General features: G+C 55.3%; 4 protein-coding genes across 4 annotated transcripts; 2 read left to right on the top strand and 2 right to left on the bottom strand.

Moving 5' to 3' along the window:
* Positions 1-211: 211 nt before the first annotated feature.
* On the top strand, positions 212-2369 carry BBK36DRAFT_1135982 (Nop domain-containing protein; the record flags this gene model as incomplete). The annotated part of the gene is made up of 3 exons (XM_024892826.1): positions 212-542; positions 679-2083; positions 2303-2369. Coding segments are annotated over exons 1-2 (1726 nt in total), but the record flags the coding sequence as incomplete, so codon positions are not given.
* Positions 2370-10043: 7674 nt separating this feature from the next.
* Positions 10044-10518, bottom strand: BBK36DRAFT_1161184 (hypothetical protein; the record flags this gene model as incomplete). Its single annotated transcript, XM_024894349.1, has 2 exons — positions 10044-10276; positions 10494-10518. The coding sequence occupies 2 exons, from the start codon at positions 10516-10518 to the stop codon at positions 10044-10046; spliced, it is 258 nt and encodes an 85-aa protein (XP_024747444.1).
* Positions 10519-13838: 3320 nt separating this feature from the next.
* Positions 13839-14738, top strand: BBK36DRAFT_1124813 (hypothetical protein; the record flags this gene model as incomplete). Its single annotated transcript, XM_024891198.1, has 2 exons — positions 13839-14110; positions 14186-14738. The coding sequence occupies 2 exons, from the start codon at positions 13839-13841 to the stop codon at positions 14736-14738; spliced, it is 825 nt and encodes a 274-aa protein (XP_024747443.1).
* A 1383-nt stretch (positions 14739-16121) lies between these two features.
* BBK36DRAFT_1124567 (acetate kinase) lies at positions 16122-17430 on the bottom strand (the record flags this gene model as incomplete). Its single annotated transcript, XM_024891177.1, has 2 exons — positions 16122-16605; positions 16667-17430. 2 exons carry the CDS (start codon positions 17428-17430, stop codon positions 16122-16124), a joined length of 1248 nt encoding a protein of 415 aa, XP_024747442.1.
* Between the last annotated feature and the right edge of the window lie 692 nt (positions 17431-18122).

Genomic DNA, 18122 nt, shown 5'->3' with positions numbered 1-18122 from the left:
CGACTTCCTTCTTCGTTTCTCAGCCTCGCAGCTTGATCTTGGCAATACTACTACTAGTAATCACAGCAGACGCAGCAGGAAGCCTCTCGCATCACCTCGTGCTCCAGCAGTCTTGCGTCGCCCTTCCCGAAGGACCCTATCTCTCATCAGCCTCACTTGTACTATCTTTCTGGAACAAAGACAAGCGGCAGACGACGCAGAGGCTCCCGCCAGCCGTCACCATGTCGACCGTCGCAGACGATCTGCTCAACGACTTTGGGAGCTCGGGAGACGAGGCCGAGGAGCTGGACAATGCCGGTCTTGTGATCCCAGAAAAGACCGAAAAGAAGGCAAATGGCGACCGCGATGCCATGGACGTCGACGATGATGACGACGACGACAACGACGAGGCGTCGGACGATGAGGCCGCGGGCGCGGGTGCGCTCAACGACATGGAGGACGCGGAGGCGACCAAGGCAAAGGTCGAGAAGATGCAGCTGGGCGCCGTCAAAGACGTCCGCAGCGTGGCCAGCTTGATGCAGACGCTGGAGCCCGTTCTCGAGGTTAGTAGATCCCCCCCCCCCCCCCCTACAATCCAACCCTCCCCCAAACCATAGACCCTTCTCCTCTTTGGATGGTTCGTTTACATCGCTTTCGAGATGAGCAATTAGCCCTGACGTGTTGGCTCGACTCCTGCAGAAAATCAACCATTACCGATCACAGCCCACGGCGCAGCAGACCAGCGTCGGCAACATCGAGGACCACCCCGAGTATCACCTGTTGACGCAGTCCAACAGCCTTTCGACCATGATAGACGGCGAGGTCGCGCTGGTGCACAAGTTCATTCGCGATCACTACTCGACAAGATTTCCCGAACTGGAACGCCTTGTCACGACCCCGCTGGAATATGCAAAGGTGGTGGCCATCATCGGCAACGGCCCGATGGACGCTGAGAACATCAAGGCCCTCCAGACCTCTACAGACAACCCCTTAGGAGTCGGGCTGAAGGCCGTCCTCGATGGTCCGTCGCTCATGATTGTGACGGTAGAAGCCACAACCTCCAAGGGCCATGAGATGGCGCCCGAGGAGTTACAGCGAGTGCGTCAAGCCTGCGAGATGATGATTGCCCTGCACCGCGCAAAGCAGACTCTTACCGAGTACGTGCAATCACGGATGAACATTTTCGCCCCCAACTTGACAGTACTTATCGGATCTCTCACGGCCGCGCAACTCTTGAACGCTGCAGGGGGCCTTACGGGACTGTCAAAGACACCAGCGTGCAACATACCTTCTTGGGGCTCCAAGAAACGCCAGGCCGGTCTGGCGACCAACATTGGCATCCGTCAGCAAGGCTACCTCTACAACTCGGACATCATCCGGGGCATCCCCAACGACTTGAAGAAGCAGGCCATGAGAATCGTAGCAGCCAAACTCGTCCTGGCCGCGCGAGTAGATCGCATCCACTCAAGCCCCGACGGCTCGACAGGAGAGCAGCTGAAATCCGCCTGCTTGGAGAGGCTGGAGAAGCTGACCGAGCCCCCGCCGAACAAGGGACAGCGAGCGCTGCCCGTGCCGGACGACAAGCCCGCCCGGAAGCGAGGTGGCCGTCGGGCCAGGAAAGCCAAGGAGGCGCTCGCCATGACGGAGCTGCGCAAGGCCCAGAACCGCATGGCGTTCGGCAAGGAGGAGAAGGAAGTCGGCTACGGCACGGGCGAAGGCACGGTGGGCATGGGCATGATCGGCATGGCCAACGACGGGCGGATCCGCGGCATGCAGGTCGACCAGCGCACGCGCGCGAAGCTGGGCGTCAAGAGCAAGGGCTGGGGCGGCGCCAGCACCCTGGGCGGCGGCACGGCGTCGTCCATTGGCGGCTTCGGCATGGCGCCCGGCATGGACCTCCGCGGCAAGGGGCTCCGGACGTCGGGCGTGGGCACCACCGTCGGCTCCGCGACCGGCATCCAGTCGTCGCTGGCCTTTACGCCCGTCCAGGGCCTGGAGCTGGTCGACCCCAAGATGCAGGCCGAGCTGAGCCGGAAGCGCAAGGCCGAGGAGGACAAGTGGTTCAAGGGCGGCAGCTTCACGCAGGTCGGCAACAGCGGAGGAGGGTCAGGGGGCTTCAAGGTGCCCGATTTGCCGGCGTCGAAGCGGGTCGATACCGGAGCCACCAAGATGGGACCGCCTCCGGTGCCGAACCGGAAGTGAAGGTTGTTGCCCGAAGGACCGTGTTACAGAATTTTCTGCCATCTGCCCCCTTCTGCTGAGTTGCTTGCGTTAGACTGTACGGTGTAATTACTTTTGGCATGGTATTGGAACGAGGGGAAGGGCTGTCATATCAGGCGTTTTAAACTACCCAAGGCTTTTGCACAGGGGATGTATATAGGAAGAAATACTACGAGCAAGTCTCCAATCCCCGACACAACTTACTAGTATCCATTCATTCCTCCTGTCTCTCCCGCCAATTCTTACCTCGTGCGCAATCACGATTTGGATCTCTTTCCCCCAAATATCTATATACCGCCGCGCACCACGGGTGTCTCTGGTAATGGTCCAAGTCTTCTCGTCATGGGTCCCACAAGCCTTTGACCTGCTATATCATGATGCATAGAGGCCAAATAAGAATTACCATTGCCTTGTAACACGCCCAATTCCCATGTTAGGCCTATGCCATGACGAAAACCAGCTGTGGCGCGCAATGGTAGTAATATCAGGCGGCTTGCAGAAGATCAGGGATTCGAGAAACCGATCAGCAGCACACAGGAGACGCCATATACACACCTTAGTCCCACATTCAACGCCCTCGAAATAGTGCACTTGATCTCGGTGGTGCACGTATTCCATCTTCCAGCTTTTGTTCCCTTTGCAAACCCGCTTGGGATAGGACACATAAGAAGAGATCGATGCTGCAGGAGAGATCTCCCGTCGTATCATCAAAAATCTTGAAAAGCTTGACATGTACGACGATGATCCTGTCGTGCCACGAAGATCTCCCCTGTCAATCTCCCTTCCCTTCCCGCACCGCAGCCGCAGCCTTACTTGTTTGTAAGAAACACCTCCGCCACAGAAGAGGGACCCGACAAATGTGGCTGTCGCCCATGCTGCCAAGCTAGAAACCCGCACTGCGGCTCACGTACAGTCTGAATTCAGGGTAGTGAGCGAGCGAGCGAGTAGCTCCCTTTCAATCGGGTCAATCTAGTCAGGGACGACATATCGGCCGGGCTGCGTCCCGTATCCGATACCATCGTAACGTTAAACAGGAGGAAAAAAAGATATGTGACAATGAGAGAGACGAGGCATTCGGGAGGATTGACGCGGCACGGCGGGGGGAGGGGTGTGCGTTGATGATTGATCGTCCCTTGGATGTTCACGATTCGCGATCTGCTGAGCGGCGGCGGCGTGCTTTTGGGGTTACATGGGCTGAGATTCTTCCTCTTCGTCGTCTTCTTCTTCTTTTCGAATGTCAGACCTGACCTGGAGGGGATCCAGAGATGCGCATCAATCTATAGTAGCGCGTTGTGTGTCGATGGTTGGGAAGATCGTACCTGTAGATTAGCCCCTGCTCCATCCCGATTATCATATGGAAGAATCACAAGGGAAAACCGCAAGTCATCCCATCATGAGAATGACAAGACAGTAGTCAAGTGATCACGCAGAGAGGGCATCGTACACTGGACTTGAACCAGCTGTCCATCCCTTTCACGTCACAATCGCTCATTCGATCTCGATCCCATATGTACGTCTTCCACGAGCTGGGACTCGTCCTCTTCTACACGTTGTGCGTGAGAACGTACACATCTTCATCATGTCCATATGCACACTCGCCAGTTAGCACGACTGGAACGCAACAAACAGCAACGCAACATCACATCGATCACTTTATCATCATCGGCACTCACCTGTACTTTGCATGCAACCACAGCAGCTTCTTTTCTCTTTCCTCACCGCGGATACGAGAATAGTAAAACAACACTCCCCTGAAAGCTCCATACCCGTACGTGCATACATTGTATGCACGGGGGTCAGCCAAGCTTTCCAATCACGGGCCACTCCAATTCACAGATCTCGATGAGAGCCCCCCTCTCCTTCGATGCCAATCCACGACTGGCCAAGGCTCGGAGATCAGCCCAAATCCTCCGCCGGACGAGTCGTATTCACTCCCCACAAGCAGGCAGGTCGGTACTTTGCAACGAATGCGCAAAGTACACTCGCTCAACACTGCGGTCGGTGTGAGAAGACAAAGTACATGTGCGATCGAGATGAGCTTGTACATACTCCTGGCCCCGTTTTGCACGGCTTCTATGGGGATCGGGCAGTTACCAGCTACCACACTGGCGGCACCGGGAATATGCAGGTCAACGCCAGGGACCCAGCATTGTGACTAGTAGTAGTAGCAAAGAGGTGTCGTGTGGATGCTGACGATAGTCACGATCGTGATGAGGTTTTGTTGTTGTTGGTGGCTGTGGGACTCGCCCGTGCGCTCCGGACCCTTAGCTGAGAAGAAGAACCGATGATAGGGGAAGAATCGAAGGGACGAGAAAAGAAGAAGGCATCGGAAGCAACAAGTGATGACGCCGTCAGCCAGTCAACGCTCTCCACCCAGCTCGAGAAGATAATAAAGGACGGGTCCTTCAGAGTGGGTTGACGAGTCTCGCAAAAGGCAGCATCTCGATCCCGAATTCATGCCCATTCCTTTGATGCCTCATCACCAGCAAACCCCCGAGACATGCATCCAACGGAGTCCTCGAGCAGGATGAGGACGAGGACCCCCAAGGACCCCTTCTCATCTCGAAAACCCTGATTTGAGATGCCCCGTCTCCATCCATATCACATTCGGCGTCTGCCACAATCACTTGGTACGCGGAAAGTGGCATCAGCGGCAGCCGAAATACGAAAGGAGTAATGATGTTCGCGTCTTCGTAGTCCCACGCCGCAGCTCCAGCAGCAGCAAGGCGTGTACACGCCTTGTCCACAATTCAAAGGCAGCAATGCGTGGAGAAGATCCGACAGAGTAGCACGGAATACGGAGCCCTCCGAGACGACGAGCGCCGTCATAAAGCAAGCTTTCTGCACCTCTGGTAAGCAGCGCGCATTTATTGCTTCTGGTGAGCAGCATCGAGCAACAAAGTGCTAACTCGACACCCTGTGACGCAAAGCTCTCAAAGGGTCCCGACGAATCACCCTAGGCCTTGCGCCTTTTTTCGCGATCATCAAAAGGGAACCCTTCTTTCTGACCTTGGAAGAAATATTTCATGAAGCGCAGCCGACCAGGATCGAAATCTTGGAAATGTCCATGAGGGGAGAAAAGGGGGTGTAGGGGAAATCCTTTGGTCTTATCTTGCTTGAGAGATGGTGCTGTCGATCACAGACAGGGTAAGGGGCGCGAAGTGACAGCTGGTGGTGGCCTGGTCGTCTATTCGATATCCAATGGAACCTGCTTTGCTGGCGACACGTTCTGGCCGCTGCTGCAACCCGTCGCGAGGGCATGGCCGTGTTGGATAAGGTTTGGTCGCTTGGACGGGAGCGTCTTCGCCCTCGTACGTGCTCTGCGCGAAAAGCTTCAGCTTCTGCCACTTCTCGTATCAAAGAACTCTGGACGCTTGCGTCGTGTTGTCGCTGAGCTGAACCGAAACTCTGATCGCCTCGCATATCATCATCAGCAACTCCGCACGAAGCAGCCACAGCTCCAGAGGCTGACACAGCCGCATGCAGCCAGCAACAAGGCCCCATCGTGTCGTCCCTTGTCTGTCCCCCCCGGTCCGAAATTCCTGTTCTTGCCCTGTCCCCTGTGGCATCTCATTAGCTTCCTTGCTCCCCTCCCCAAACCCCTCGTCCACGCACTCAAAAAGGCCAACACGCACGCCCACCTCATCAGCCCGAGACAAGCTTTTTTTCTTCTTCTTCCCTCCCCTTCCACCACTCCCCCTTCTCATGGCCCATGTGGGGTCAGGCGGAGCGACGCCCAGGGCTTTTGGGGTCCGGGGGAAGGACGGTCAAACGGTCAAGCGGCTTTTCCTCTTTCTCTGCTGGCCCATTCTCGCTGGGACCAAGCACTCTTTTTTTTTTTTTTTTTTTGTCTGTCTTCCAGCGATCCCTCCGCAAAAGTCGAGATCCTCGCAGCCCATGCGCGCGTGGAGAGCGAAACAACGGGGGTGAAAAAGCTTGGGTGATCGACAGAGCTGGCCAAGTCAAGGAAACGTCATCACTTCTGTGAAGAGGAACCTTTTCTTCGTTTTCTTCCAAAAGGGGGCCGCTTTTTTGACCCTTCTTTTTGCACGGCTTTCTCTTTGCTGTCTTGGTTGTTCTTTTCTCTTCTTCGGTCCACAGATTCGATCCTTGCGCGTCGTACAGACCCGTAGTATGCACGCCCCCTTTGGGCTGTCGCCGAGCAAGCAGTAATGAGAGGTTTTGACTTTTCCTCCATGTCGACATGCATGTGCCTGACAAAGCCTGAACGCTGCGGGCTGAGCCAATCTGTTTCCTCTCTCCGTGGCTGAAATCCAACCCATGCTGCAGCACATGGGAGTAAAAGGCCCGTAAGCAAACGAAGCAGTGCTCGTAGAATGACAGCAGTCAAGTCAAACACCCAGCATCAAGCAAAGGGTATTGACAGGCCCTAATGCACGCAAAGGCTGCCCCGGCCCGGAGATTGAAAGGGGATAACGAAAGCAGACGGGACAATGAAGCAAAACGTGCCCGAGTTCGCTAAAACAAGTCCATTTGCAAGCTTGTGCACTATCGTGGCTTCCCCGGCTCAGGGCCTTCCTTGGACGAAGAGCTAGTATGAGAAGGAGGGCAGCAAAGTTTGGAGGCGCATCGTGTTAGTAAATATTAGTTCGCCAGATGCCAGGCAGCAGGAAGGAGCAATGCGGAGTCCCTGCCAACATCGTCGCGTCGTAGCACATGCAGTACCTCGTACCTTCATGCTTCGAGCTTCGTACCTACCCTAGGCAGAGAAGGTTAGGAAGCACGGAAGGTGCGGTGGGCCACGATGCAAGAACAAACTCTGGGCTTGCATATTCCAGAGAATCCGTCTCTCTTTCCCTCTCGTACTCCTTCTTATCAAGACACAGCTCGCCCGGGAGCTATCATGAAAGGTACTATATCAAGCGAGCAAGCACACGAAGCCCGTAGCTGCCGTGGTTCCCATATGGGAGAATAGCAATAGGTTAGTAGCCGGCAAGTGCAGATGAGTGCGTACCTTTAGAGATGCAAGCCATAGGCTAGCCTGGCCTGGCAATGATCGGCTACGTCGTCGTCTCTCTTATCTTGCCCCTCCTCGGCCTTCCCTTTTGCTGGTGCTCGCGGTTCCCTCTCTTTGATTCCGCGGATCTTACGTACCATTTCCCCAGAGTAATCGAGCTTATTATGATCCTCCATGGATCTCTTCGAAGGAATATGACTCTGTCGTTCGATCTCTCAAGCTCATCAGACCATGATGCTCTGATACGCATATCGTACTGCATCAAATCCCCTCCTCAGCCCTGTTTGTAGCTCGTGTGTTGGTCTCAGTGCACCTGTACTTGCAGTGCTTCGTACCTGTGAGCACTGCTCTTCGCCTCATGGATGCTAGCATCTCCCCAGACCTGCGTGTGTGCCGCTTCTCCAACTGCGGAACCTCGGAACGTGTTCCTCTCTTCCACTAAGAAGCCCTCATGTTCGTCCCGCCTCGTCAAGTGCCCTGTGCCTCTAGGAACCAAACCGTGTCGCCGCCGCCGCCTCCTGCAAGAACGTGCCCACTAACAACTTCACCCCTCATCAGCCACAGCTCCCCAAAACCCAAACCCAAACCCAAACCCAAGCCCTCAAGGCCCTTGTACATGTGTAAGGACTTATCAACGACTCGTACGACCCAAACGCCGTGCGACATATTTGAAGGCAGTATCACCACAGAACCTGTACTATGGAAGGCGCCCGTACTTCTCTGCTGGCGAACAGCTGATGCGACCCAGTAATCAATGCAGAACCGAAGCCGCTAGCAAATCGCCTCCGGCGTGCGTGGCCCCGAGAATGCCACTGGTCTTCGCCGCTGCCCCTTGGTTAAACGGCTATTAGATGCCGTTTCTGTGTTGTCCATTCTGTCACCATTCTCTCATGCCCTTCATCATATCCGCCATCGACTCGATAGCAGGGGCAGGGTTTTTCTTGAGGTCTTGATGTTCTGGTGACGTTTGCATTCCCTTCTCCTTCACCGGTCTCTGTTCGTTGCTCTCCCTCTTCTCTGCTATTCTCATCTCTCTGATATTGCTTCTCCTCGTTCGTTGGAACCTGGCCCTTGGTGGTTTGCCACGACCGGACATGTAAACATACTTTCCAGACCTTGTTCGTCTTTGCAATGCCAATGTGTCCAGCATCCAATCACACGAGCTTCGCACTCTGCTCCGGAACCGTGGTAGACTATTGCCTGGTGCAAGCCCGGGGCAAGCCACACGACAGAAACCGAGAACCTTGCCGGGCGCTGGCCCGGAGAGTCCCTTCCGCATCTGTAGACGAGGCGTCACCATCATGGAGGGTCAAGGTACTAAGTATCAAGTACCAAGTCTTCCAAATGCTTGTGTGTCTGCAGCGCGCAGAACCGTAAGCCCTTGTACCAGCCCGCAGTGCTGGAAAGGGACAAGCAGACCGGCAGGACCCTGATGATTGCTCCTAAAAATAAAAGCCGGGGGCGGTATCAACACTGTGCCTGTGCTCTTCAACTCTTCAAGCAAAATTGGATGAGCATCGAACCCCCCTTGATCGCCTCGTCAGCCCGGTATTTCTTCACTTGCCATGTGGGCAGGTCGAACTCATGTAGAAACTGGGAAGAAGCACAGGCAAATGAAGAGAAGAGTGAGATGCGCCAATGCACTGCAACTCTACCTAGTAGGGCGCAGCAACACAACAGCGAGCAACGACATGTAAAACTTTCGGAGCTCTTGAGAGGGGGCAAATCTGGCACCAACTGAGAAACCGCATGTTCCTCCAAGAATCGCATCTCTTGCTCATCCCAACGGACCTAAGGCATTAGCGCACGGATGCGCTTCGCAGCGCAAGCGGACGAAGGGGGGATCAAGTATCGTCCAAGTAGCATCGGGTTTTGCTCATGTCGTGCTGCGCCGTCGCCATCCGACTGTTGTGGTAGTCGTTATCAAGTATCATCGAGCTCACCGTGGGTATCATGGTCGCCATCGCCAAGTACCAACACTGGTAGCCCAATTGCTGAGATGGTTCTTGGTGTTCTGCGTGCGGCACACAACCTTTGATTTCGTCTCATTGGCTTGCGCCGCACAGCAGACTTGTGGCTAGGGTGCCTTGGCCTTCCGCGGGGTCCGTCTATCGCCAGATTCTGGCTATTCTCTGCTCCTTCATACTGTACACGACATTGCACTCCAATTTCGAGTCGCATTCCCAGGTACTCCATATACATAGTATCTCTCAAAACCCAAGCAGAGAACCCGGCGGAAGCAACACGTTCGGACGCTGCGGAGTAGCATTGAGAAACCCATGAGCGAAGCAGTCAGAGCGTATGTATGTACCCTTGGAGTTGGAGCTTGGGTACCTGCTCCATAGCAAGGCCGATACCTGGAAGTACTCGCATAGCGGGGTGTGCTGGAGCCGTGCCCACAGGTACCTTCAGGGTTGCTAGGAACCTTCTCCGGACGTCCCAGGAGATCCGCAGCCATGCAGCCTGCGCTGGACAGTTGCTCGATCTTCCCGATCATTGGCTCTCGCTGCGGCGCCTCCGTTGCAATGCGAACGACCCTGGATGGCGCTAGCTCTGCCAGCCCTTGCGCCAGTCCCCGCTCCCCTTTCCAGGACATAGGCGGCCCCTGCTGTTCGTACTGGGGACCTGAGGAGAACTTGGGCCTCTCCATCTTCTCGAAGGGACGCCTGCGAGCTCAAACTCAAGCCCCGTGCCATGCTTGTACCCGCGAGTACAGGAAACCTGCAGGTCCCCTGTCCCTGGGCTGTCCGTCTCTTCCTTCATTCGACCTCGAGCCGGCTGTCACTGCACCCCTGCGAAAGATGGGATCCGAAGCTGTTGTGGGTATGGCGCCGACCTTCCACTTGGTCCTGTTGCTCCGGTCCCTCTAAGGCCTATCCACAAGCTGCGATGACGACACCATGAGGTCAAAGTGGCTGAGCGATGCCTCGACGATGCGCTTTCTGGCCAGAAACACCGCGTTTTCAAATTGCGCATGGTCCCCGATGGCGATGACTTGGGACATGATTTGCAAATTTCTATCCGCGGCGCCGCGATCGAGTTGCAAAAGTGCTCGAATGTCCTTGCCGGCCGCGGAAGGGGATGCTGTTTGATAGTCGGCTGAAGTGTGTATTGTGGGTATATAAGTATGCACAGATTCACATCGCGATTGTTGGAGCAGGGCTGTTGCCTGTTAGCACGAGTACTTCTTACATGTACACGCTCGCAAGTCAGCAAGAGCTGAAGCTTAGCCTTGGCGTTTACATCAGGGTTGTAAGCGCGTGGACGATGTCCGGGGTGCTTCCAACCTGTGCCTGTTTCAAGCTGATGCGCGTACTTTGCCGTGCCTTCAAAACGGCCATCGTGGACCGAGTCTGTATCAGAACAGATAACGGAGAAATGCTGCGTATCTGCTGATGGCAATGCGTTCCGTTCTTCGTTGACCGGCTGGCTCATTGTCCGTAAACGTGCCGTGCCAGTCTTGGTAGTACGAATCGTATACATCAGCAGGTCGAGAAAAGGACTCCATAATAGTCCCGTGTAATGCAAATGTCTTCCGGGTCCCTCTTCTTTTCTCTTTCCCCGTCGAGCTTTGCAACCTTGTCATGTTCCGCATGGCTTCTGTTCCTTCCATGTCGAGATTGCGCCGAGAAGGGGAGCGGCGCTGCTCTCTGGGTTGATGGGACACGCGAGACGCTTAATGGGTCTCAGGGTCGGAACAGTCGAGTTGACGTGACCCTCGGCTTACCATTGTGACGTCAACCATTCAGAGTGCAGTCCATTGAACACCAGCGTTCCCTGTACTCGTACCTTGTCCGTAGTGCCTGTAGGGGAGCACAAGGGCCCTGTGATCCACCGGGTCGTGTCGTAGAGAGTCTGCAATCGAGATTCCGCTGCTGAGGGTCATCCAGGAGCGTTGATTCGGTGCTTGTGCGTACAGGCGCCGCAGCGCCCAAGGAACGTGTTGTCTCTGGCTTGTCTCTGCCAGCCCTCCGGCCGCAGCCCTTGGCCAGACGCCAGAAGAGAAGGACGAGAAGAAACCGATGAAGGAGAAAAGAGGGTCCCCATTTGGGGGCAGAAGAGGCCCACCGCGAGGCTTTAGTTTTCGACGTCAAAAGGTGCTAGGGCGAAAGCGATGAGCCTGGTGCCAAAGTATCGTGGCTGAAGCGCGCGCAGGGACATCGGACATGAGGTTGGCTTACCATATCGGCGGACAGCGAGACACGGGCCCAGAGAGAGCGGAGTGGCTGAACTTTGAGAAGATTTGTGAAAAAGAGAAAAGAAAGGAGGAACGAAGCGAAGAAGCGAGAGACACAATTATCATACCCATCGATACCTGCATGCTGCTTCTCTGTCTGAAGCAGTCCCTGAGTCCACCTCCGCCGTCTGTCTGCATCTGCCTGCATCGTCTCCCGCTTGTGGCCTCAACGCAACTCCAAGTGGCGCTAAAGAGGCACGATCTTCACCGGCTGCACCTCGAGGCCCAAGCGAGACAGAAGGCGGGCACAGCGGCGCATGCACGTGTGGTCGGGCCAAGCACGGGGATGCAGATGGGAGGAGAGGGAACAGAGCTGGAAGTTGAATGGAAGAGGCACGAGAAGAGGAGCAGAGCAGCGAAAGTCTAAAGCAGGAACGTACTCGTACAAGCCAGGTATCGCGGTGGTACCAGTTAAAGTTCAACGGTCAAGCCCCAAGTGGTGACGGCGGCGCAGTGGCGCGAGGACCTCTATGGCCAGATGGGTTCAACTTGAAGCCACCGAGGGGAGTGATGAAGCAGCTCCTCTATAAGAACGAAAACGTAGATACCAATACGAGAGCCAGCAGTAATAGAGACAGCAGAGCAGGAAGCGAGAGTCTCCCTTGCAGCTTACCCCAGGCTCGCATCAATTGGCGGTGATACACCTTCAAGGTATCACAACCCGGGCAACGCCTGTCATCGTCAGCGTGCGCGTTCAAGCCACACGAGGCTCGCACCTTGATTCTTCCTCAGACACGGTTCCGTCACTGCTCCGAAAGGTACATGGCCGCCCACGCCGCGGTACTCCAGGGTGACCGCATGCCGCTCCCCTCCTTCTCCTCTTCCAGGCGTCCCCTCCCCTCCAACAGCGCAGGTCCACACCCCCCTCCCAGCCTGAGGCCCCGCCTCTCTCCTTCCCCTGCCGGACCCTGGTTCCCTGCCCGGCACCAGCACCAGCCTGTGGCCCTCTGTGGCCTTCTGTGGCCCTACCACGCAGCACCAAAGGCTCGCTGGAGCCCTCTAGGGGGACCCCCCCCTGTACCCGCAGCTCCAGCGCCCGGGGCCACTGCAACTTTTGCTCTCCATGCAGCTTTGCAGGGCTCACGAAGAGTCACAGAGAAGACGCAAGAAGAGGAAGGAAAAGAGAGCAAAACTTGAGCTTTGAGAAGGGAAGAATCCTGATATTACTCCCTGATAGCAGAGACTCTTCTTCTTCTCTTTCTCTCCCAAGACTTTTTCCCGAGTTCTGGTGCAATGTAGGACCTGCACAGTTCGCAAGCAGTGCCTTAGCACTTTAGAGGTATGGAGTCCCCTGGGGCCGCCGCCATGGATGGCTGGTGTGTGCGAAGTACTGGGCTGGGGCCATGGAAGGCTAAGGCAAGTCTGCGCGGTACCAGGACGGGCACAGATTACGGAGCAAAGTGGGCATGTCGGCTTTGTACTTTCTCGATCCCTCGATCGGTGGGATGGCCTGGATGCTCCCGTTGCGCCTCTCCGGCTCTGAACAAAACCTCCAGGTCCTCCCTCTCTGCGCCCGTCCTTCTTCTTCCCCTCCAGCTTCCTTTTCCCTTTTGCCTCGAAGCCTCTTCCATCTTCTCCCACCTCTCTCTGCGCCATTCTTCTCTCCAGCTCGCCCTACCTGTCTAAGAAGCTACCTGTCTTAGCACTAGGCGGCATCTCTTACACTCGCACTCGACTTGTTGTTCCTGCTGCTGCTTCTGCCTCGCGCCAGATCTCAGCATAGCGTCTGTCTCTTCCGTCCGTCTCCCGTCTCTCGTTTGCCAGCCACTGCTTTGGCGAGAACCACCAGCGGCAAACGTGCATATCCCAGCTTCCAAGTCGGCGCCATCACAGATTCCATCTGTCACCACACACCCCGTTGGCCCAAGGCTTAGCGCGCATCGCAAGAGCCGTCATTCAAAGTTGCCTTGATCTCAGCGCTGCATATTCATAGCAAGCAAAGAACAGGAGAAAGAAAAAACAACGAAAAGACACACGCAAATCAGCGAGCAAACAAAACAGCGTCCAGCTACTGTCTGATTCTTTCGACCCCAATTCGCGTGCAACTGCCGTTTCTTTCCGCATTGCGCCTGCTGCAGCCACAACCGCTCTTGCCCTCGTCATTAACGATATTAAGCGAAATCTCAGACAAACACAAAATTGCAATCTGAGGCAATCTCGATTTTTTTGCGCCCATCATATTTTTTTTTCTCCGGCCTCAAATTTTGAAGCTTCAGCTCAGTCTTTCCACCGGCGAATCGAAGCTGCGTGGTTCCTGATACACACCATCTCGTCACTTCCAGCGGCAAGCTCTCCATCGGATTGTCTTAAGTTTGGCTTCTACAATTCCGGCGACTGCGCGCGGCATAAAGCAGACCACCGCGCCCTCCGATTCCTCTTCTCTCTATATTCCTTCACCACAGCCCGACAAACTCCTCAGTCACCATGCACGGCAGCGACGCCAGAGGCCGCAGAGTCTCTCTGCTCAACGATGACGAGATGACTGGGGCAACTGCTCGCCACTCGGCCTTCGTTTGGCCGACAGCGCAATCTCAGCACTATGCCGGCAGCGACTCTTCGCTACCAAACACTCCTGCACTCCTCCGATCGGACTCTTTCGACTCTCAGCTCAGCGAAGCCGCCATCTCGCCCTTGACACCCCCGGGGGACAGCTACTACGGAAGCGTGCGGCCCATGACCTACGCCTTTGGGCGCGAGTACGCTGAAGGCCCTCCCACTAAGCGCCCTGCCTACGGGCCTTGCAGCCCCCCAGCCTCTGGCGAAGAGGACAGCTCCGCCGCGTCTTGTGTCCCCGAGCGCCCCGTCAAGCGCTATCCCTGCCGCTACCGTGAGCTCCATGGGTGCGAAAAGACCTTCACCACCTCGGGCCACGCTTCTCGCCACTCCAAGATCCACACGGCGGAAAAGGCGGTCCACTGCCAATACCCGGGATGCCACAAGAAGTTCACCAGAGCCGACAACATGAAGCAGCATCTGGAAACCCACTTCAAGGACAAGACCCGAAGCTCGTCGGGCAGCCACCGCACCAGCAAGGCCTCTCTGGCCTCCAGTGCGCGCCGCAGCTCGACCGCATCCAGCCGGAGCATGTCCTCCACAACCGGGCCTGACTCCTTTGTTTTCTGGGACGAGAGCGAGCTTCGCCAGAAGCAGAGCCTCTCGCCGACGTCTCCGCTTTCGCAGCCAACCCGCGACTGGGAGCCTGGCATGGGCGGTATTGAGCTTCCATTGCTCAATCGTCCCTCTGCCGTCGGTCGCATGCCCAGCGGCCTCGAAACTTTGGCCATGGCTGTGGAGATGGATTGCCGCGAAGGTCGAGGACTCTGAGAAGCGATGAATCGCAGCTCCTCCTTTGCTTTGCTCTCCTCTCCTTATCTCAACCACCCTTGGACCATGCAAACCAAGAAAGAGCACAATAATCGTCACCGACAATCACATAAGAAAAAAAAAGCAAAGAAGCGAGAGAGGACCATATAATTTCTAATGTCCCGCCAACTGCAACACCACGAAATATCAGAAAAAGAGGCCACAACGAAGCTTTGATTTTGGTTATTCTACGGTACAAAAACACCTCATGAATATCTCCTCCAGGCAACCAACGGGGCACCTTCGGTACTACACATACGAACAGGGGCAGCGGGGCACTGTCGGCTTGGCGTCAACGGCGTTTGGATGCGATTTGCACTGTGGCATCGCCATGCTTTGATTGATTTTCTTTTTCTATTCTTTTGTTCGTTTCCTTTGCTCTCCTTCTCATTCATCTTCTATTTGAAACATTCACATATCCTCTCCTTCTGCTATCCCTCACACAAACTCTCCTATATGGAAACATTGAGCACCTATGAAGCTACGGCTGGGCGGCATACGGGGAGGCATCTTATATGGAAAAAGGTCGCAAGATACACGAATGGCGCCTTGGGTTGTCTTTTACTTTTCTTTACTCCACCACTTCCCACCCTTTTCCTTGCCTACCACTATCTGGGCTCTTAACTGGTTTTTTCCTCTCCTTGGGTCAGGGTATCTGCTTTCTACCTTGCGCTTCTTGATATCCCATGCTTTCATGCACACGAAACATCTCTGCTGAGATTGGAGGGGGGGGGGAACGCTGTGCAGTTATCTTCTGCGGCCTCGGGCGGTTGGGCGAGCGAGAAGGAAGACAGGCTCCATCTTATGTATATCAAGGCGTTTGGGCGGTACAAATCTTCCCCTTTAGACGTGATTGCGCGCATTGGGAAAAACAAAATAGGGTCGAGATTTGGGGAGGTTGGATCGTGCGCGTGAGTGGCGTGCTAATGGCTGTATATATACAAACGGCAGCTCGCTTGAGTCTTATTTTCTGGGAGCTTGGGATGGATGGGTTGGGTTGCTAATTGATACCACTGTTGACTTTTTTCTTGGTAAACTTTGTTCCTACGCATCGTGTCTCTGTGCTCTGTGTCTTGCCATGTGCCTTGCTATCGGTGAGAACGCACGCAATTGTGCTTGTTACTCTGGAGTTGTAGAATGCTGGAGTTGTAGAATGATTCAACCGTATAGTTTTGTCTAAAGCGAATGAATAGCCATTCGGCCATGATTTCTTTCTTCACCCTTATGATCGACCGACTTAAGACATGAGAAACCTCATTCCGCTAACATACGCTGGCTCTTTGGTATATACACCCCCTGTTCTAGACATCTATCATCCAAGAGAAAGGCTTCGAGTTCCATCTGCTATTTCCAAAGCGCGGGCATGTCTGTGCAGTCCCTGGCCATCTCGAACTGCTCGTCCGTGTGACACGCGAGCACGTGGTGCTTCGAGTCCTTGCTGCCTATATCCCATACTGTTGCATCGCCCTCGGCATTGTTCCGCGCCTCGTCAATGGCAAAGCCCAGGCAGCCACATTGATCCACCACGGCACTGCGAAGCCGGGCGCTCTTCTCGCCAATTCCTCCCGCGAAGACGATGGCGTCCACCTGGCCTCTCAGCGAGACGTAGTAGCTCCCCACAAAGCCGCAGATGCGGTCCACAAACAGGTCAAAGGCAAGGCGGTGCTGAGGATCGTCTGAGGCGGCAATGGTGCCAAAGTTCGTGGTGCCCGTCAGGGACTTCCAGCCACTCTGCTTGTTGAGAATTTCTTCGGCCCTGGAGATGTGGAGCTTCTCGGTGGCAGCGGGCGAGAGTTTGCCTACGTCGCTGGCATAATGGAAAACTAAGCTGTTTGATTGTAATCTCCGTCAGCCCTGTTACTTCGACATGGTGGACAATCTTGGCTCACCTTGGATCTACGCTGCCACTGCGGGTGGCGCCAGGGAGCCCGGCCAACGGAGTCAAGCCCATGCTGGTGTCCCAGCTCTTGCCTCCCTTGATCGCGCAGGCGCTGGCTCCGCTGCCGAGATGCAGGGTAATGATGTTGAGCTCATCGAGATTCTTGCCAAGGAAGTCGGCGACGGATCTGGAGATGAAGGCGTAGCTGATGCCATGGAAGCCGTACTTGCGTAACCCGTTCTTCTTGGCTATTGTCGGGTCGATCGGGTACGTGGAGATGTGCGGCGGTATCGTCGAGTGGAACTGGGAGTCGAAACAAGCGACGTTGAGGGCGTCGGGGAGCTGCTTCATGCAAGAGTCGACAATTGCCAGCGCGGCACCGTTGTGCAAGGGAGCAAGGTCGCTGAGGATCTCTAGCTGATTGTATGTGTCTGGAGTGATGATTTGGGACTCGCTGTAGTCGCCGCCATGGACGATACGATGGCAGGCAATGGCCACGTCGGACTTGGAGCTGATCTCTTTCAATTCAGCATCGTCTACCAACGTCTTGAGCAGCAAAGCGAAGGCGTCGTCCTGGCTGTTGACGGCATCGTCCACGTCCTGGTCTTTGATGATGGTCTCGCCGCCTCGCGTATATTTCAGCTTAGCTGGCGGAGCCGTAAGACCGCTCACTTGAGACTCGGCAATCTGGCGCGGCGTTGTTCCTTTGTCGGCCAGATAGACGGATATCTTGACCGAGCTGGAGCCGGCGTTGATGGCGAGGATGACCCTCATGACGGGCAGTGTTTGTGTGTGTATGAGATGAATAGAGAGAGTAAGCAACTGTAGATCTGGAAGCGACAACAGTTTCGTGATAACGACCGGCTGCTTCTTTACTCTGCTCTTGTGAGTGGGTTGGGAGGAGGTAACTGCGTAGTAGGTAGCTGTGATAGTGAATAAACTTGGGATGCCAGCGTCTTGAGAAGGCTGGAGGTCTGATGCCCTGGTTCTGTCTTTTTAATGCGATCGCTTCTGGCCCCTCCCGCCGAGATGTATAGAGGGAAACTAGATGTGCAAATATGGTGAGAGAAAGTCGGCCGACAGCTGCAGAACGGACGAGGTTGCTTATGACGACACTGACGATAGTCATGGCCTGATGATCGCGGGGGCTTTTGGTGGTGTGGTGGGGGGGGCCAATGATAGACGGGGCTCACGCCACGCCATGCAAATCGGCCCTTGGTGACGTCCTCAATTCAGCCGGATCTGATAGTGGCGCCCGGGCTGACAAAGAGGGCACCGGGAGGCCCTGAACAGGAACAGATCCGGGGGGGTTAAGAGGGTACAGAATTGTTCTATAACTTCTTCCCCGGAGTCACAAATGGCCGTAAAAAAAGACTGCAGAGCCAATGCCGGCCGGTTTTAGGGCGTACTTCCGCCTCACTCAAGCCGGCTGGGCAAAAAACAACGTAACAGACTGCGAGCTTGCC

The sequence above is a fragment of the Trichoderma citrinoviride genome (genome assembly GCF_003025115.1).
Source record: "Trichoderma citrinoviride strain TUCIM 6016 unplaced genomic scaffold BBK36scaffold_11, whole genome shotgun sequence".
Taxonomy (NCBI): domain Eukaryota; kingdom Fungi; phylum Ascomycota; class Sordariomycetes; order Hypocreales; family Hypocreaceae; genus Trichoderma; species Trichoderma citrinoviride.
This window is presented reverse-complemented; position numbering and strand designations above follow the sequence as displayed.